The sequence below is a fragment of the Phocoena sinus genome, chromosome 9 (genome assembly GCF_008692025.1).
Source record: "Phocoena sinus isolate mPhoSin1 chromosome 9, mPhoSin1.pri, whole genome shotgun sequence".
Classification (NCBI taxonomy): Eukaryota; Metazoa; Chordata; class Mammalia; order Artiodactyla; family Phocoenidae; genus Phocoena; species Phocoena sinus.
Genome location: NC_045771.1, coordinates 28,775,023 through 28,792,443, shown reverse-complemented (window position 1 = coordinate 28,792,443; position 17,421 = coordinate 28,775,023). Strand labels below are relative to the sequence as shown.

Below are 17,421 nucleotides of genomic sequence, written 5' to 3'. Positions count from 1 at the left end.
AAAGGCACTGAATTATTAATGAATAAAAAGTGAGTCTTTCCCCCAGTTTCTTTCTTTGAAAGAAAAGAAGTTTGTCCTTGTCAAGTCCAGGCGATGGAGAGGAGGGAAAGTCTCTGGAGTCTTTTGAAGCTGACACAGCAGTCAGAAGCCTTTGAAAGTGTCCAGAGGACACAATCAGTTGCATCTACTGACTTGTTCTTTTCAGTTCACACTGAGGGTGCACTGGTTCATGAAAGAAAGAGTTGAAGTGGCCTTTGCTTTGGGCACTGAAAACCTTTCCAAGTACATGGTCTTCTTTGATCCCCATCCTGCAATGAATTTTTGGCCGTGTATAATATTAATTCAATAATTGTCTGCTTTTGAAGGTTGGGCATTAAAACAGCATGTTTATATTGTTTCGATGTGATATTTTTGGGAATTGTTTATCCTTTAACAACAACAGAGCACAAGACAACAGTGATGAATAGCTGCACTTAATGTGACATTGTTTCAAATTAAATTGCCCCAAAGTGAGGACATTTAATTATATTTCTACCCAAAATAGTAAATACTAAAACTTCCTGTCTGGTAAATAATACACAGTTGATTAGAAAAAAGAAACAGATTTACCCATCTCCTTTTCCGAAATGCAAATGACCAAATGACAAAGTAAATAAATACGATTTTTTGGTCATGTACTTTTATTAGTTATACTTTATTAAAACCCTTCAGTGGCTCCCATTGCTTTTAGAATAAAATCCAAACAGTTTGTCATGACATGGTAGGGCCTATTCAGCGCTTACTGGCCTTAGTGCTTACCCCTCCCTGGCCAACTTCCTTCCCTCATCCCGACCTCTATGAGGTCCCTGAAGGGGGCAGACCACACTCTCCCAGGTTGCATGTTCTTCCCTGCTGGTCTCCTCCTTGTTCTTCAAGACTCAGGTAGACCATTGCCTCCACTGAGGAGCCATCTCTGACTCTACCTCCACCCCTACCAAGCCTGGCTCTGGCTCGGGGGCACAGGACTGTGCCCTCGTGAAGGTGCCGTGCCCATAGGGTGCAAGATGAATGATGCTCGTCTGGGGTTCCTATGCGCTGGGCAGCCACACTTCTTAGCAGTTGCCATTGTAGGATATTGTCTGTTTACTTCTCTGTCCCCCACCACCGTCTGAGCTCCAGGAAGGAAGTAACTAAGTCTTTTATCACTTTACCTCCTTTGCTGGGCTAAAGTAAAGCTCTCATTCATCAAATAGTCACCAAATGACTGAAAAAATCCATTTGCATATATAATAAAAATATGGCAGGCTGTGCTCAATGGGTGCCTCTTGCATCGTTTAACATGTAAACCCTTCCGTTTTAATGTACATCATTGTTGTTTTTCACAGTTAAGGGATGAAGGCTAAAAATAATACTAAAAACAGTAATAGACCCGTGTGTTCAAACAAGCATTGGCCGTATTTTCCTCATTTTATAGTTTGGGAAGCTGATATTGAGTGGCTCACCCAAGTTCATGGAACTGTAAAAGGCTGGAGTCAGTATTTGAACCCAGGTCTTCCTAATTCTACAGACTTTCAAAGCTCTCTCCACTATGCTTTATAAGGGAACATAATTTATGCTTACATAATTTTATAATAAAAACTGATGACTTCAATGACATGAAACTTTTTTAAACATTGTATTGGCTCTTTTCAAAAACTAGGACAATTGAATTCTTGCATTTTCCATTATGAGTATTTGCATTCACCAAGCACGTATTTTCCGTGTGCATATTCCTGTGATTTTTTTTTTCCCTTAATACACTATTGCCCTTCTACTTTCTCGAACTGAATTTGAAAATAAGAACTGAGGATTGCATTTATTTTCAGGATTTAATCTTTATTAAATTTAGTCTGAAAATGTTTTTATTACATGAGCATTGTAAAAAAGGAGAAAATATAGATAAGCACACAGGAGAAAATAAAAATGCCTTATACTGTCATTACCCAGAGATAACTGCTATGAGGACTTTGAGGAATATCCTAGGTCTGTCTCTTAAATTAAAACTATATTATTGTATCTCACAAAAATCAGGCTGTACCACACTTATCTGTTTATTGATTTTGCTTTACTTAATGATGTAAATATATCATTAATCACATTCTTAATTTTATGTACTATTCCATTGTATAGTCATAGCAACTTATTAAATCAGTTTCTCAGTTTGGGACATTCAGATTATATTTATATATTTTGCTATTATAAATATCAAACATCCTCATTTTGACCATGAGAAAAGTAAGAGGTGGCATGAAAATTGTTAGAATTCTGCTCTTGGTAAATGCATTGTAGAAAAACATATTTTGCAAAATATCAATACATTATAAGTAATTGTAAAACCCATGAGAGGTCTGCATATCCATGCAAACTTCTTGAGGGTGGAAATCAAGCCTTATTCATTTTTGCATTCATAGGAAAATGCACTCAATGTTTGTGAATGAATCCATATTTTACCAGAACTTCAGTCCTCTATTTTTGCATTTTTACCTAGCGTTGCCATTTATTAAAAGGCATTTATTTTTGGCTTCAAGGAATGGGCGGTGGCTCTTCTAAGAATCACAGAATTTAATGGAATCATCTGATCTTGAAGGAGTTAGTAAAAGCTGTCTCTTAGTTAATGAGAAATACGTGTCAGTAACCATACAAACATAACGTATGTGTAGAGGAGGTGAAGTCCAGGTTTGCCCCCTGCCTTCCAGGCAACAGATGCCTCCCTGCTGCCCTCTTATCCCACTAGCAAGGCTCTCCACCTAGAAGCAGGGGCCTCCTGACGCACAGTAGGAAAGAGCTGGGTCTTTTAAAGCCCAGTCGACTTCTGGTTTCAAACCGCAGTGCAAATACTTATTCGTTATATAAAAATTTTCAAGTTATTTAAATTCTCTGAGCTCAGTTTCCTCACCTATAAAATGTGAGTTCAAAATGGCCACCTTGTATGGTTGTTGTGAGGTTTAAATGAACTAAAGTTTGCAAATCAGTCCATTCCCTTGAACATAATATGCTCCAGACCCATAGCTCCTATAACTGTAGTGTATGTGTTTGTGTGTATGTATACACTCATGTATATATGTGTGTGTATGCATTTATATATTTGTATATATAGAATGGGGCAAGCTCTCACAAGTACGGCGTGCTATTCAAGTTTTCCATGCTTAAGGCTTTTGTTTGTTAAGTAGAATTATAAATGCACTTTAAATCTCATTTGCTAGCATTGTAATATTATTTAATGCAAACTTTTTTTTAAAAAACCATAAAATATAAAATGCTTTTCAAGGCAGGGTAGCATGAAAAGAGTGTCTTCATAGCTTAATGTTGTATTTGAGCTATGAGAAATTTCCTGTAATTTCCTGAAAAATGTCATGATGCATTATTCATCAGTAGACCTACCTTCTTGAAGGTCAGTAGTTGTAAATAGCATTCATTAAGGCCACATGTACATTAACTCTGTGCTCTAACTATCTGTAGAAAAGTGACATGGAGATTATTTACTTCTTGGAAGATTATATGTTACAAATGGAACTGTTGACGAAGTTACTCTGTGTTCCTAGAGAAGATTGACTGAATTAGGTAGAATTCGAAAAATTTCTTTTGGTTATTTATCTAAAGGGGATGGCATATAATCATTGAGAAGTGCAGAGCAGTGATAGATCATTTCTAGTTATTTTTAACATTTGTGGCAATCTTTACATTCGTTTTATTAAGATCTGCTACTCTGTGAGGGGAAATCACAACCTTAATATTGATTGTCTTCTGAGTCTGTCAGTCTTCAAGTTCCTCACGTGGTAGTCATCAAATTACCTGTCTCAATACTTTTTAAAATGAGGCTCATAAACCTCAAACAAGGATGTGATGGATTTATCAGTGTGCATTCATGGAAGTACTTTTGCCATGGGCTGTGTTAAACTGTACCAAACCTCAAACAATGGGAAATACTGGGTAAAAACCTAGTGACATTTTCTCTGCCACTCCCCAAGGATCACCACGCTGTCTTTTCACTTCCATCTACATTTTTACTCATATTCCGTGGAGGTAAGACTGGGCCTTCTCCCTTAGGGCATGCGTCCCTTCTCCCAGGATGGGCACATAGAACAGCAAAGGCAGAAGGAAACTCCTATCTCCTGCCCTCGACCATCGGCACTGACTTTCGTGATTAGCTAATCACGAGACATGTCATAGGGAAAGAGGTGTCATGTTCTCCTCCTTCGTGCTTTTCCTTCATTTATTTCCTTTTCTTTTCCCACTTTTTTTCCTTTTTCCTCATGACATTCAACGCTTTGCCTATTAATCTTTTGCAATTTGCTCTGCAAGGCATACGCATTCCTATGTAGGAGGTATTCACTCTCCATATCCATTCATTTAAGTGATGAGAAGGTAAAGGACTTTGTGTGAGCTAAGTGTGTGAAGCTTTTACAACTTTTAGTGAGAAAAACATGTACTTTTGAAAAGCACAACCTAATTTGGTCTAAATGGCAGAATTTTTAAAAGTTTATTTTGCATTCCTCTGTAAATGGAGTCTAGGATTTGGAAACTGAAAGCACCCATTACATTTGACACCTTACTAAATTTAAGGATTAGAGGAATGAGTTTCCTATAGGCAGGGATGGCACCGTCTTTATTTGTATGTCCAAGAGTACCTGGAACCAAATAGATGAGAAGTGAATGTTGAAAATAAGTTTTTAAGTAAAAGAACATTTACCACTCCCTTAAGATGGAGATCACATTCTCATTCGTTATATGTGAGGATCCCGTGCATGTGAACTGAAGCGCTTACTTGTATTCTGTGTGACTCGACGTGGACTCCAGATTTGTCACCGCCTGGCTCACAGCCACAAGCTTGCAGAAACCCGATTGTCCTTCCTGGCCAGTGTTCCTTAAAGGATCAGTAACTGTGATCCAGATCACATGTAGCTTGTAGAAAGGAACCAGGGCATGCGCTTCATTCCTAAGGAAGGAAATGGGACCTCAACGTATTGTAGTTCTGAACTCCCCATAATCAAGGAAATTATATTTTTGTTACTATTTTATTACATTTATTGGTAGCTTGTATTTGGTGTCTGAATATATGTTGATCTGGAAGACACTTCTTGATTTCAATCCAGATAATGAGCTTTATGGAGTGTAGATAAACTATTTTCAATACAAAATATAATGAAAACTTTGTGCAAATTAATAACTTATTCCATAGTCATTATGCAGCTTTATGTCTGAACACCAAGTAGTGTATATAAAATTAACTAGATTGTTATTTAAAAGATCCCGTCCTGGGCTTCCCTGGTGGCGCAGTGGTCGAGGGTCTGCCTGCCGATGCAGGGGACACGGGTTCATGCCCCAGTCCGGGAAGATCCCACATGCCGCGGAGCGGCTGGGCCTGTGAGCCATGGCCGCTGAGCCTGCGCGTCCGGAGCCTGTGCTCCGCAATGGGAGAGGCCACGGCAGTGAGAGGTCCGCATACCGCAAAAAATAAAAATAAAAAAAATAAAAGATCCTGTCCTACCTTATAGAAGGGCAACCCTTTGGCAAGGTCATAGACTATATACGGAAGTACTGGTCTTTCTCTTGAATACATTCTAAAGTATATATCTTTTTTTCCATAAAATTCTGTATTTCAGCATCTAAAGATAAGATTCAGCGGCAGCTTTATTACATATTACTAAGCTATGATTATCAATAAGCAAAAGGAGTGTTTTAAAAATAAATTTCTAATTACAATGTAAATTTAAACTCTTAACCAAATTACTAATAAGCTTTTACAGACGTGTAAAGAAGAAAACAAAGGAATGAAAACCTGGTGGCAAGGAAATGTGAATTTCTTTTCAGAGTCCTACTTTATATTAATGCTGATGAAGTACCCACTGATTTCTACTGTTAAGGCAAGATAAACATAGACGTCTGACCAAAATTGCCTGCACTATTTAGGAAGTAGTCCTTTGGGTATTTTGCAGCTAATAATTTTACGTTTTTCTCAGTTTCTCAGAGTTTTATGTTTTGTGTACATGCATAAAACTCTAATGCATTTTAAGATAGTTTCATCTTTGAGGAAGAGATAGTTCACTTTAAATCATTCTCACTCTGTACAAAGTGGGAGTGATTTTTGAACAAAATCTGCAAATGATATTGTCCAGAATCACTTTCCGTCTTTTAAAAACAGACTTGGGATTCATCAGAATCTAGGCTGAGGCAGTCCTGTTCCTCCACCTGTATAGTTTGTTAGCAGCTCACTTCTGAGATGCTTTGGTGGTCTTCTGCCATCTGGCGGACGCTAATAGAATTGTCACTAGACAGAGTAACGATGATGGAGCCTAGACCTGAATTAGAATACATTTTCTTATTCTGAATTCGTGGTTTTTGATAACGGAAGAATTGTCCTCTTGTTCCCAAAGGAACACCCCACCCTACATCCTCGATAAACAAAAAGTAGTATATAGTTTTAACAGTGAAAACTTCTGTCTCTAACTCATACAAAGTTATTCATATATTGATTTAAAGAGTATATGTGTATATATATTTATGTTTATATGTATTTATGTTTCTCTGAATCATTCATATACCATTGCTAGCATAGCATACATATGCCAAAATATCTATTATTAAGTACTGTAATAAAATTTGTTTCCATTTATAAGGTCAATTGTTAGTTTTGGGTGCCCTCCCATGTTCACGAGAAAAACTACAGACTGATAGAGACAAAAAGCCTTTGTGGTCATATTCTGATTCTGCTGCTTGCATGTTTTCGTTGGATCCCGGAAATAGTTTTGGTAGTAGTGATGATTGGTTGGCTTAAGTAAACTGCGTGGTCTCGTCTAGTGGTTTGTAACTTCTGGTATCCCTTTAAAGCAAAGCCTGGATTCTGTATGCGAGCATAATATGCTCTACGAGCATCATCTTTGGCCTTAGAGACCTTTCTCTCCCTCTCTTTTGCAAATCTATCTGGCCTATGAAGAGATTATATTCATTACTTTGCCTTGTTAGCAGAGTATCATGAATTTTGTAATTTTTATCCTCACAGTTAGTCCAAATGATCACATTATGAATGTATTTCAGAAAGTATCAGAGTTTTCTTTCTGATGGGACTACATTTTTGGCATGATTCCCAGCATGGGTTTCAATTCATTTTAAGAAGTCCCTGAATGAGTTTCAGTATATTTTTTCAGCTAAGACAAACAAATCTTCTAATTCCCTGAAATTAACTGCTTAATCTATTTATGATGCCAAAGTGGGATTTTTGTCAGCAGGTCTGAAAAATATTGAAACAATAGTTTTAGTTGTTCTTCTCTGGTTTTCTGTGATAGGGAATTTTTAATCAGTTTAAGGATTTTCAAACAAAACGTCTGATAATAGACCATCTTTTATCATTGAAATTCTCCTCACCCTGAGCTAAGCATATTTGTCAGGTACCCAACAAGTGTAATAAAGACACCATAAACTTGAAGATATCCTTTGTTCCTTTATTTTTGAAAATGAATCAGTATGCCAGATATATTCAAGACAGTGTTCTGGGCAATACAGAAATAGGAAGCTCTGGTTCTTATGTTTATAATCTACTAAAGGAGTTAAGACCCATTCGGAAAAAATATATGTAATAGAACAGGCAATTATGCAATGAAATAATAGTGGTGAAACAAAACAGACAATTGAAAATGACAGAGATCACTTCAGCAGAGATCAAAGCGTGCATGACAGAGAAGGTTGCGCTTGATCAAGACATTTCCTGAGTGGGAAGATCAGACGTCAACAAATAGAGATAGGAGGTGTCGACTGAAAAAAAAATGCACAACCTAAAAGTTGAGCGTTATGTTTTATTCGACAAACATTGTAAGCACTTCAAGCCCAGGAGACAGGACTCTCAGATCACTCTGAGGGACTGCTCCGAAGAGGCAAAGGGGGAGCCAGGATATACAGGAGTTTTTGCAACAAAGACCAGGTAGTCAGAACATCAAAAGATTACCTACTGTTAATTAAAGAAAACCAGATATCTCAAGTTAAGGAATTTAGCATTTTTCTATGTATCGGAGGATGCACGAGTCTGGGCTCACTGAAATCATTCCTTTGATATGCACCTCAGCTATCTGGGGTCAGTTTCCTGTACACTGTCATTCTGAGTTTCCTCAGGGGGCACTGTTGGGGCAGCTGTAATGTGATGGCTTGACGGCTGCAACATCCTTTGTTCACTGATATGGCGGGCAATATTTTTCATTCACGGAAGGAAGAAGTATCTCAGATACAGGAAATGGCATGAACGAAAGTGCCACAGTGGGAAAGTGTAACTTTTTACCCTTTATTAAAATACAACAAAAATGTTCACAGAATATGTCTCACTTGTTGAAATCCTAGAGAGTGACAGTTGTATCGATAACTGTACTTTTTTTTCTCTGAAGTTTGTAGTTCAGAACCAGAAAATGTTCAAGCTGACCCAGAGAATTATACCAGCCTTCTTGTTACGTGGGAGAGACCTCGAGTAGTTTATGATACCATGATTGAGAAGTTCGCAGTTCTGTACCAGCAGTTAGAGGGAGAAGACCAAACCAAGCATGAGTTTTTGACAGATGGCTATCAAGACTTGGTAACTATAAAATCAATTGTTTCGTGTATTGTAGTTTAATTTTTAGGGTAAGAACTTAAAATGATTGTATATTGTTGCCTTTCATGACTTTAGACTTTGTACGAAGCTCTCTAGTGGGGTGAAGGGGACACAGAAGCTATATTTAGCTATGTCAGAACTTACAGTGGTTGACACTAGGTTCTTACTAATGTTTTGAATTACATAGAGACCACAGCTTTGCCAACAGCAACATTGTAGAGTAGACACTTATGGAAGACTTAGAACTGGAGATCATCTAGTGCAGCCTTTCTTTACAAAGAAAAGGACTCAAAGAACAGTTAAATACTTTATGCTCTCCCCGTTGGGGAAAGAATTGGGGCCTGGAATGTCAGTGCTCTCATACCCTCGTATGTTGTTTCCCCATCATACTGAATCAACACAAGGGAAATAGAGTAGGGGTCTTGAAAGTCCTTTTCTTTGCATCAAATTTCCAAGTAACAGGGCTTCCCTGGTGGCGCAGTGGTTGAGAGTCCGCCTGCCGATGCAGGGGACACGGGTTCGTGCTCTGGTCCGGGAAGATCCCACATGCCGCGGAGCGGCTGGGTCCGTGAGCCATGGCCGCTGGGCCAGCGCATCTGGAGCCTGTGCTCCGCAGCGGGAGAGACCACAACAGTGAGAGGCCCGCGTACCGCAAAAAAAAAAAAAAAAAAATTTCCAAGTAACAGATGTGAAGTCAATTGAGATAGAACTCTGGGGACATGAGGCAGGTAATCCTTAGTAAAGGATCCACGTCCTCTTGCTCCCCACCCATGCACAAGAATTAAAGAAAATGAAGTACAGATTCCTTCTGTGACCTGAACATCTCAGTATTAAGCTTTGCCCTGGAAGGGAGGTGTTGAGGTATAGCTGAGAAAACCCCTCAAGAAAGCCCCCAGTATAGGTCCAAGACATTGAACTCTGAATACAGACACTCACTGGGGTGTCACTCAAGCCCTAGGAACCTGCATTTAAACAAAAGCTGGTGTTGAATATTATATAAACAAAATAATGAGATTTGTAACAACTTTTTAATTCAGATGTCTAGAACAAAGACACTATGAATTGAGAAAGTTGTGGGATTTATGAGAATATACTATTTTTCACTCCATAATGATGTGAAGATAATAATTCTATTTACATAGAAATTTTAAATAAATATTTAAAATACGAAATTTTCTAATACTAGATCTGATTTGTAAAAGAAAAAAAAAGTGTAGTTTTCCAGTATCTCCCTAATTCACAAATATCACAAGTTCAACTTAACAACATTGCATGGAATTTTTTCTCAGGCTAATAAAATATAAATTTTTCTATTGACAAATGAGAAAATCTTTTCTAAGCACCGATGTCTAGCATGTTAGTACTCCTATGAGAATAATACATTTGTACAATTACTGCCACCTTTCTTTTAGGGTGCTATTCTTAATAATTTACTACCCAATATGAGTTATGTTCTTCAAATAGTAGCCATATGCACTAATGGCTTATATGGAAAATACAGCGACCAGCTGATTGTGGACATGCCTTCCAATGACCCTGGTAAGTGACCCCCTGATATGCCTTATCTAAGTAAACGAGGCTAGTTTAATTTATGAATGCATTGGTGCTTTCTCTCTGACTTTATATTCTTCTGGCCAAAAGGCAAAATTATTTCCTTTATAGTCTGGATCATCAGGTAATTTTGTAAAGCATGGAACTCATTTTTCATTCAGCAGATATGGTGCAGCACAAAAAGTAAATTTATTCTTAATATTGAAGTTTTCTATTTGTAAAATAAGAACAGCAAAACCTATGGTAATGTCTGCACTGGCCACCAAATGAAAATAGCTAAGTAAATATAAAGTCTTTGATTTTGGAAAATAAAGAGTTGGTTTCATTTGTGTTTATTTCCTCTTTCAGCCCCCAAAGCATTTTGTAGTAAGTATATACGTGATTCAAGGATCATGTGTGGTACTTTGAAATATCTATACAAAGCATCTCAAAAGTCTATCTTAGATATTTTAATCCACTTTTTATAATTTGGTGGGGGAGGGGGAGCTTTCCTCTTAGTATTATTCCATAAAAGCAAACAAAAAAATTGTTTCTAATTGTATTTCATTTGCATGCATCTTCTCTAAGTATTACAGGAAAATCTTTGATCTCAAGGCATATGCAATAATTGAATGAAGTGCTGACCGTCGTAATTTGACAATTTACAAATTTACATAACTAAATTAAAGCCTTCCTTTTGTTAGTATAAGCATTTTTAAAGTGATAGAATGGAATTATATATGTACATATGTGTGTATGCGTATATATATATATATATACACACATACACATCATGCACATGCATGTTCATAAATATATGCAAACATACATACACAAATGTAAATATTCTTTGCCCATCCCTATCATGAGGCTACTCACTGAAATTTTCACAAGTTTTTAATGGCGATGGTTACAAGTGATATTAATTGTAGTGTATTTTACTTTTACATATGGAAGGAAAACTGATGTCTGTCGATTTGCCTTTGTGGTCTATATGCCATAGCAGGGCTGTAATCTATTACAAGCTCATTCATTGGTTACCCCATCATAGTTGTTCTCATTAGTTGAACTTTTAAGTTAAAGAATATATGTCAGAGCGTTAGATGTTAGATTATGGATCCTTCCAAACCACAGGCTACAAAACTTGCCAAGATATTTCCCAAGTTAGAGCATTGATGGCTAACGAATATTACTACTTTCATGATGGCAAAATCATTATTTAATAATATTTCTTATAATCTGCCTCATGTCCTGGGTATAACCATCTTTCCTATTGCTTTTATTTAGCATTATTTTTCAAAAGCAGGGTTTTTTAAAATGGAATGTGAGCTCTAAGTCTTATTGAAAGGTGAGTATCAAATTAACTGACCGTGGTTTCACTGTACCATATCATGCCCCTCCATTGAATGTCATCCTTCACCAAAGTTCCCCATATTGATCCATGCCCAAAATGACATCAGTAGCAGTGCACCATTGACCATGTTGGCCAATATCATATGTGAATTGTTTAACTGTGGTATATAAAAATCTCCTCTAATATATTGAATGCATTCACTTAACTTTACTATCTTGGTTTGATTATACCACTCTAATTTCTGAACATAAAAAAATTTCCCAGGGGCTTCTCTGGTGGCGCAGTGGTTGAGAGTCCGCCTGCCGATGCAGGGGACACGGGTTCGTGCCCCGGTCCGGGAAGATCCCACATGCCATGGAGCGGCTGGGCCCGTGGGCCATGGCTGCTGGGCCTGTGCGTCCGGAGCCTGTGCTCCGCGGTGGGAGAGGCCGCAGCGGTGAGAGGCCTGCGTACCGCAAAAAAAAAAAAAAAATTTCCCAGGAGTTTACAAAAAATAATTCTAGCTATTTATGTTGTACACTTTCTTACTCTAGCCACTATGCTAAAAGTTTAGACTTTCTGATTTTTTTGTTTTTTATTTTTGATAGAGAAGCTTATTGCATATGGAAAATCAGATCAAATGTCTATTTTCTACAGAAGTGATTTCTGAGTGATCCTTTTAGACTGAGTCTGTACTGGCACAAAGTATAACGTACTTGTATCATTTGTAGCACTTACACCATTTGTACAAAATAATACGTATTATAACTTAATTTCTATTTGTTCAAAGGATCGGGACACCATTGAACTAATGAGGTGCTAGCTTGGACACATCATTTAATCTCCATGGATATCCCAGTCCCTTAGAGCATTTTGTACATGTTTTGGTAAAAGATGGTATTTGATTTGATATTTTACTATGATATTACTCTTAAAAGCCAAGGGTTAAAAACTTAGTTTATTGCTTAGTTATTTTTACCAAAAAGTCCTTTGTCAAAAACCAATTTACCCAAAGTTTGGGCTCTTCCTATTTTTATAAAGAAAATATTAGTTCTTTCTTAGAACTCATTCTTTCTGATTGTGAAGACTACAATGGCATTTCAGCCCATATATTTTCAGTTCATTATTGAAATTACATTACCTTAAAGATTGTTTCTTTGGTAAATATATCACAGTAAAAGTCTTGACAGCAGTTCTATCCTGTGGTTTAGTGTGGTAGTACCTACAAGACTTGTAAATTTTATGATTTATGTGGCTAATATAGATGTAAGTGGCTTTTGAGTTTGCTGCTTATTTCATGGTTTTTATTAGTACCATTTCATCCTGTTAATCATGTTGTTTCATTACCTTAGTAACATTGTAATGTACCCTATTGAATTATTCTATTATTTTGGGTAAGCTGTTTCCTAAATACTGTACTGTTTGTTGCTTTTGTTTAAAAGGAATGAAGGAGATCACTTATACTTGCCCTCATTCCTTCCGTCACAGATTTTAAATATTCTAATCAATATCTGTGAAGGAAAACTCAATCTTCCAAATTGTGCATTTAACTTTGGCTAATTTGATTAATTTATCACTTGTGCGTTTTAATTACATTTGTTGTTGTGTACAGTATCACCATAAATTAGTGTCCATTAAATTTATTATAAATCGCTATTTTAAGATAAATGCATAAACTCATGTCCAGAAACAATTTAAATTTGTCGAGGAAACCTTTTTAAGGTTAAACAAAATGGATATTCTTTTTAAAAACTTTTTTAGAATTTTTTCTTTTTTATTTGGTTGTAACTAAAATAATGCTCGTTTCTATAATGTAGATCTAATTATGAAATAGTTATAGAGGACATTATTTAATTACATGTTTTAGGGCCTTGATAATTATATGTGTTAAATGCATGGTGAATTGGATCAACACATTTTCCTGTATTGTGTGCTTTTCATTTGTATAACAATTGTCTTTGTTAAATCACTATATATTGTCCTTATTCAGCCTGTACCATACTACACTACAGGAGTTATTATATAATGATATTTAAAAATCACACTTCAAAGAGATTGCAGTTTACATTGCTTTTGCCTTTTTGCACTGTGAAACTTGGCTTAAAACCTTCAAACAATTAAATAAGCCTTGCTTGCCAACCTACATCAGTGTTGCTTTTTTGTGTTATGGAATGTTAATGTGTGACTAACATGCTCTTTTAGAGAATCTAACATTGCATGTGCCTCAAAACAAAACCAGAATGAACCAATAGGTTTTGTTCTATTATCACATAAATGTGAATTTTAAGTGTTCAGTCAAAAAAATATATTGACAATCTTCACTATTGGACTTTTTGTATCCTTCATGGAGTCTGTTTTGATGAAGTGAGAAGATTCTGTAAACCAGTATAATTTTTTATCTGTTTAATGTATGTGCCTGAGTCAGACCAGTGGCCACTAAAACATTAGTTATTATTTGCAAGAAAACAGCAGGCCAAAGTGTACCCATTCTGAGACCTTGTGCCAATCAGCAGCGCTAGACCTTGAGTGCTATGAGCTCTCAGACCCAGGATTATGGCTCGGATCCTCCAGGGAGATAGAAACAACCTTTCAAAATTATTTTATTTCAAAATTGTTCTGAAGAGGCTCAGCAAAACACTTCTAGATTATTTTGGGCAGGGCTATTAACGTGTTCCTGGGCAACCCCAGAATTTCGGTCAATTCAAATGATCTGAGTCTAGTAGGAAACCAAAATGAAGATCCTTCAAAGTGGGTTTTTACGTACCAACACGAAGGCACCCATACTTGGGTGCCATATTCACCCATGAATGTGCCATGAAATAAAGAAGGATCAAAGCGCTACTTGGACCCATAGGTTCTGCCCCTAGGGCCTGAAGGGGCCCAAAGGAAACTTCTTGCTTCTTATTGCGGTAAACAGCAAAGCCAGTTATAGTAGAACTCACTGATCCTGATACACGTTAGAGGATATGATTGAGTAGAATTATGTATTTTAACTTAATAGGAAACATAATCTATACAGTTAAGTTATGCTCTGGTCAAACGATAAAAATTAATCGAATGCAATACACACAGAGAGTACTGAAAGAAAAGAAAATCAGTCCTCAATGTAATAATTATATACACCCCACCCCAACCCTGACAATAAATAAGAGAATTATCTTTGCTCATTAAAAGTATAAAGTTAGGTGAAGTTAGATCAGTTTTTAAAAACACTTCTGTAAGAACGTTGAAGAGGATGGACTCTCACTGAGATGTTTTTCGGTTGCCTCTTAACAGAGAAAAATCTGTGTAATATATATATATCACTTAACAAGCAGTTGATTATGATTTGCCCTTATTAATGTTGAAGTATTTTAAAAGTGCATGAAAAGGATACATAAGGATACATAAAATTATGTATTGTTTTACATGCTGAAATGGGAGATTTTTACATGCATGAACTTCTCTAATTGTAGTTTTTAAAAAATCATATTAAAGGTTTTTTTATTTCTCTCTCACAGTTTAGTTGCCACCCATTTTAAAATTCACATATATTGGTTTCCTTGGAGGTTATAGAGACACAGTTTCAGACTATTGAAATCACTTTAATTTAAAAATATAAAGAATAAAGAGCATGAAAAACAGGGTGGGAAAGGGTTTCACAGAGACAAAAATAGAAAAAGGAGAACACTAATGATCCAAATGAAAGTTTTCAAATTCCTTCTTTTAACAAGAAAAAAATAATAATTGAGAGTTAAGATTTAAGACTATGATTGTTTCCCATGAATATTTTCATTTTTATAGCATCGAAAATTATTCAGGGTAAGTAACTTTAAAATAATTAAATAGTCAAGAGTATTAATTTTATCTAAATCTTCATGGGGCCTGGGCTTACTTCTATGTTTTACTTGAGTTCTCGTCTAAATAGAATTTGGGCACATAACCTATATTTTATAGTTTTACATTTCTTAATACCTAGAAATTTTATCATAAAAATAAACTCGGGCTTCCCTGGTGGCACAGTGGTTGAGAGTCCGCCTGCCGATGCAGGGGACGCGGGTTCGTGCCCCGGTCCGGGAGGATCCCACATGCCGCGGAGCGGCTGGGCCCGTGGGCCACGGCCGCTGAGCCTGCGCGTCCGGAGCCTGTGCTCCGCAATGGGAGAGGCCACAACAGTGAGAGGCCCACGTACCGCAAAAAAAAAAAATAAATAAAAAAAATAAAAAATAAACTCAAGAAAGTCTATATTGTAAAACAGGCCTGATTTGTGATAAATATTTAATGTTAGTTCAGTTATGCCTTTGAAAATTCTATAGACTATGCATTTCCTTTGAGGATCTATAGAGGCATAAAAAATAGAATATAAGCAGCTGTAGGATAGTGAAGAGCATAAACTTCGGAGATGGAATGAGATTCTCTAAAATAATAGGCATAAGAAGGGCATCTTTGTAATAATGCTCAAGCCCTCACAGTTACCCTGTCTCCCATCTTCCTGATGCAGCTCGGATGAAGAGTGAGGAAAAGTGGTCCTCGAGCTCCTCAGTAATTTGGCAGTGGGGCTACATTCCTTGTTGGAGAGAGGGAACCAGCTCCTTATCTTTCCTAACATTTACTGACGGGTCTTGTTTTAGGATTGAGATAGCCAGGGACTAGAAATACGCTGATTCTAGCCAGTTGGGAAAATCAGACTTAAAAGATCCTAGTCATTATATTCCTTGCATAGATGGCATTAGTTGAGTATCCCTGGGAAGAAGGTGTGGGGCTAACCCTGGTCAGTCCTTCCTGCTGCCAATCCAGGCTGGACCTGCTGGAAAACATTCTTCCTTTTATCTGGTGCAGTACCCTGTGCACAAATACGTATGAGCCCAAATCTGAAGAATAAAAAGACCTACTTGAGCTTCAGTCAGAAGTGGACCTGGAGGAATAAGTAGTTGAATAAGAAAATAAATCCGTCAATTCTCCCCTGGCATTTTCCCAACTATGCTTTTATCAGCCATGCTAAGAATGAAAGTAAGTCTACACTGATGAAAAATTACTTGGGTTTCTTTACCCCCAGTAATATCAGCCTCACTGTCCCCTTCTCCCTTCTGAGCTTCAATCACAGTTAGGGTGAGAATAGGGAAGGGAGTTGGAGTGGAGGATAGAGATGAAGGTTTTGAGTGCAGTTTACTGTACGTTTATGTAGTGTTGTGTTATGTAACATTCAGTAGCCTTGAAAACTGAAATTCGAAATTTTTATTTTGGGCAATTCTGTATTTTCCAAACTAACAGTCTTTCTTTTCCCTTTTCCCTCTTTCATCCAACGGTTGACCCATAAGGCTGAAATCGTTGAATAAAAATGTTAATAATTTTGTTTTTAATTTTGTAGAACTTGACCTCTTTCCTGAATTAATTGGAACTGAAGAAATAATTAAGGTATCATAGCTACTTTTTATTCAAGTGCTTTAAAATTAAGAAGTCTGGTTTGGATTACCAGTTAGGTTTCAGATGTTGCATTAATAAAAAGTTCATGTTGCATTATTCATTGTTTGTGGGATTAGTTGCTGAGCTTTGTAGATAGACATGTAATTAATATACATGATTTTTTTTATGAAGAAGTTGGAAGAAACTTTAATTGGTATAATTTTTAAAAAGAGATAGAAAAGGTTTGTTGATAATTAGAAAAACAGTGAACTTTAAAAATAATGATAACTATGAACTATAGCCACAAATTGAAATTTTTTCATGTTCAAATGTTTCTAAAAGACTAAAATAATATTTAAGCAATCCTTAATATTAGTACAGCTTATTTTTAACTAACTTAACCAATGATTGACAGATTGATAATAAATATGAGTCAAAGTATAAATTGCATATATTCTTTTGCCCATTTAATTTGATTATTTTTGTTTGGACTACTTATATTATAAATGTGTGTTGTTAGCACAAGGTCCTTTAAGTAAATGGGCACTTAAGGATATTTATAAATTTTGTTTGGACTACTCATATT

General features: G+C 36.5%; 1 protein-coding gene across 3 annotated transcripts in view; it reads left to right on the top strand.

Moving 5' to 3' along the window:
• The window catches only part of PTPRZ1 (protein tyrosine phosphatase receptor type Z1), a 169,411-nt gene that overhangs the window by 106,286 nt on the left and 45,704 nt on the right, over nt 1–17,421 (top strand). For all 3 annotated transcript variants that reach the window (XM_032644000.1, XM_032643999.1, XM_032643998.1), the window contains exons 9-11: nt 8,388–8,572; nt 10,003–10,129; nt 16,801–16,847. In XM_032644000.1, the coding sequence (XP_032499891.1) occupies nt 8,388–8,572; nt 10,003–10,129; nt 16,801–16,847 (359 nt within the window). The remainder of the gene's footprint in view (nt 1–8,387; nt 8,573–10,002; nt 10,130–16,800; nt 16,848–17,421) is intronic.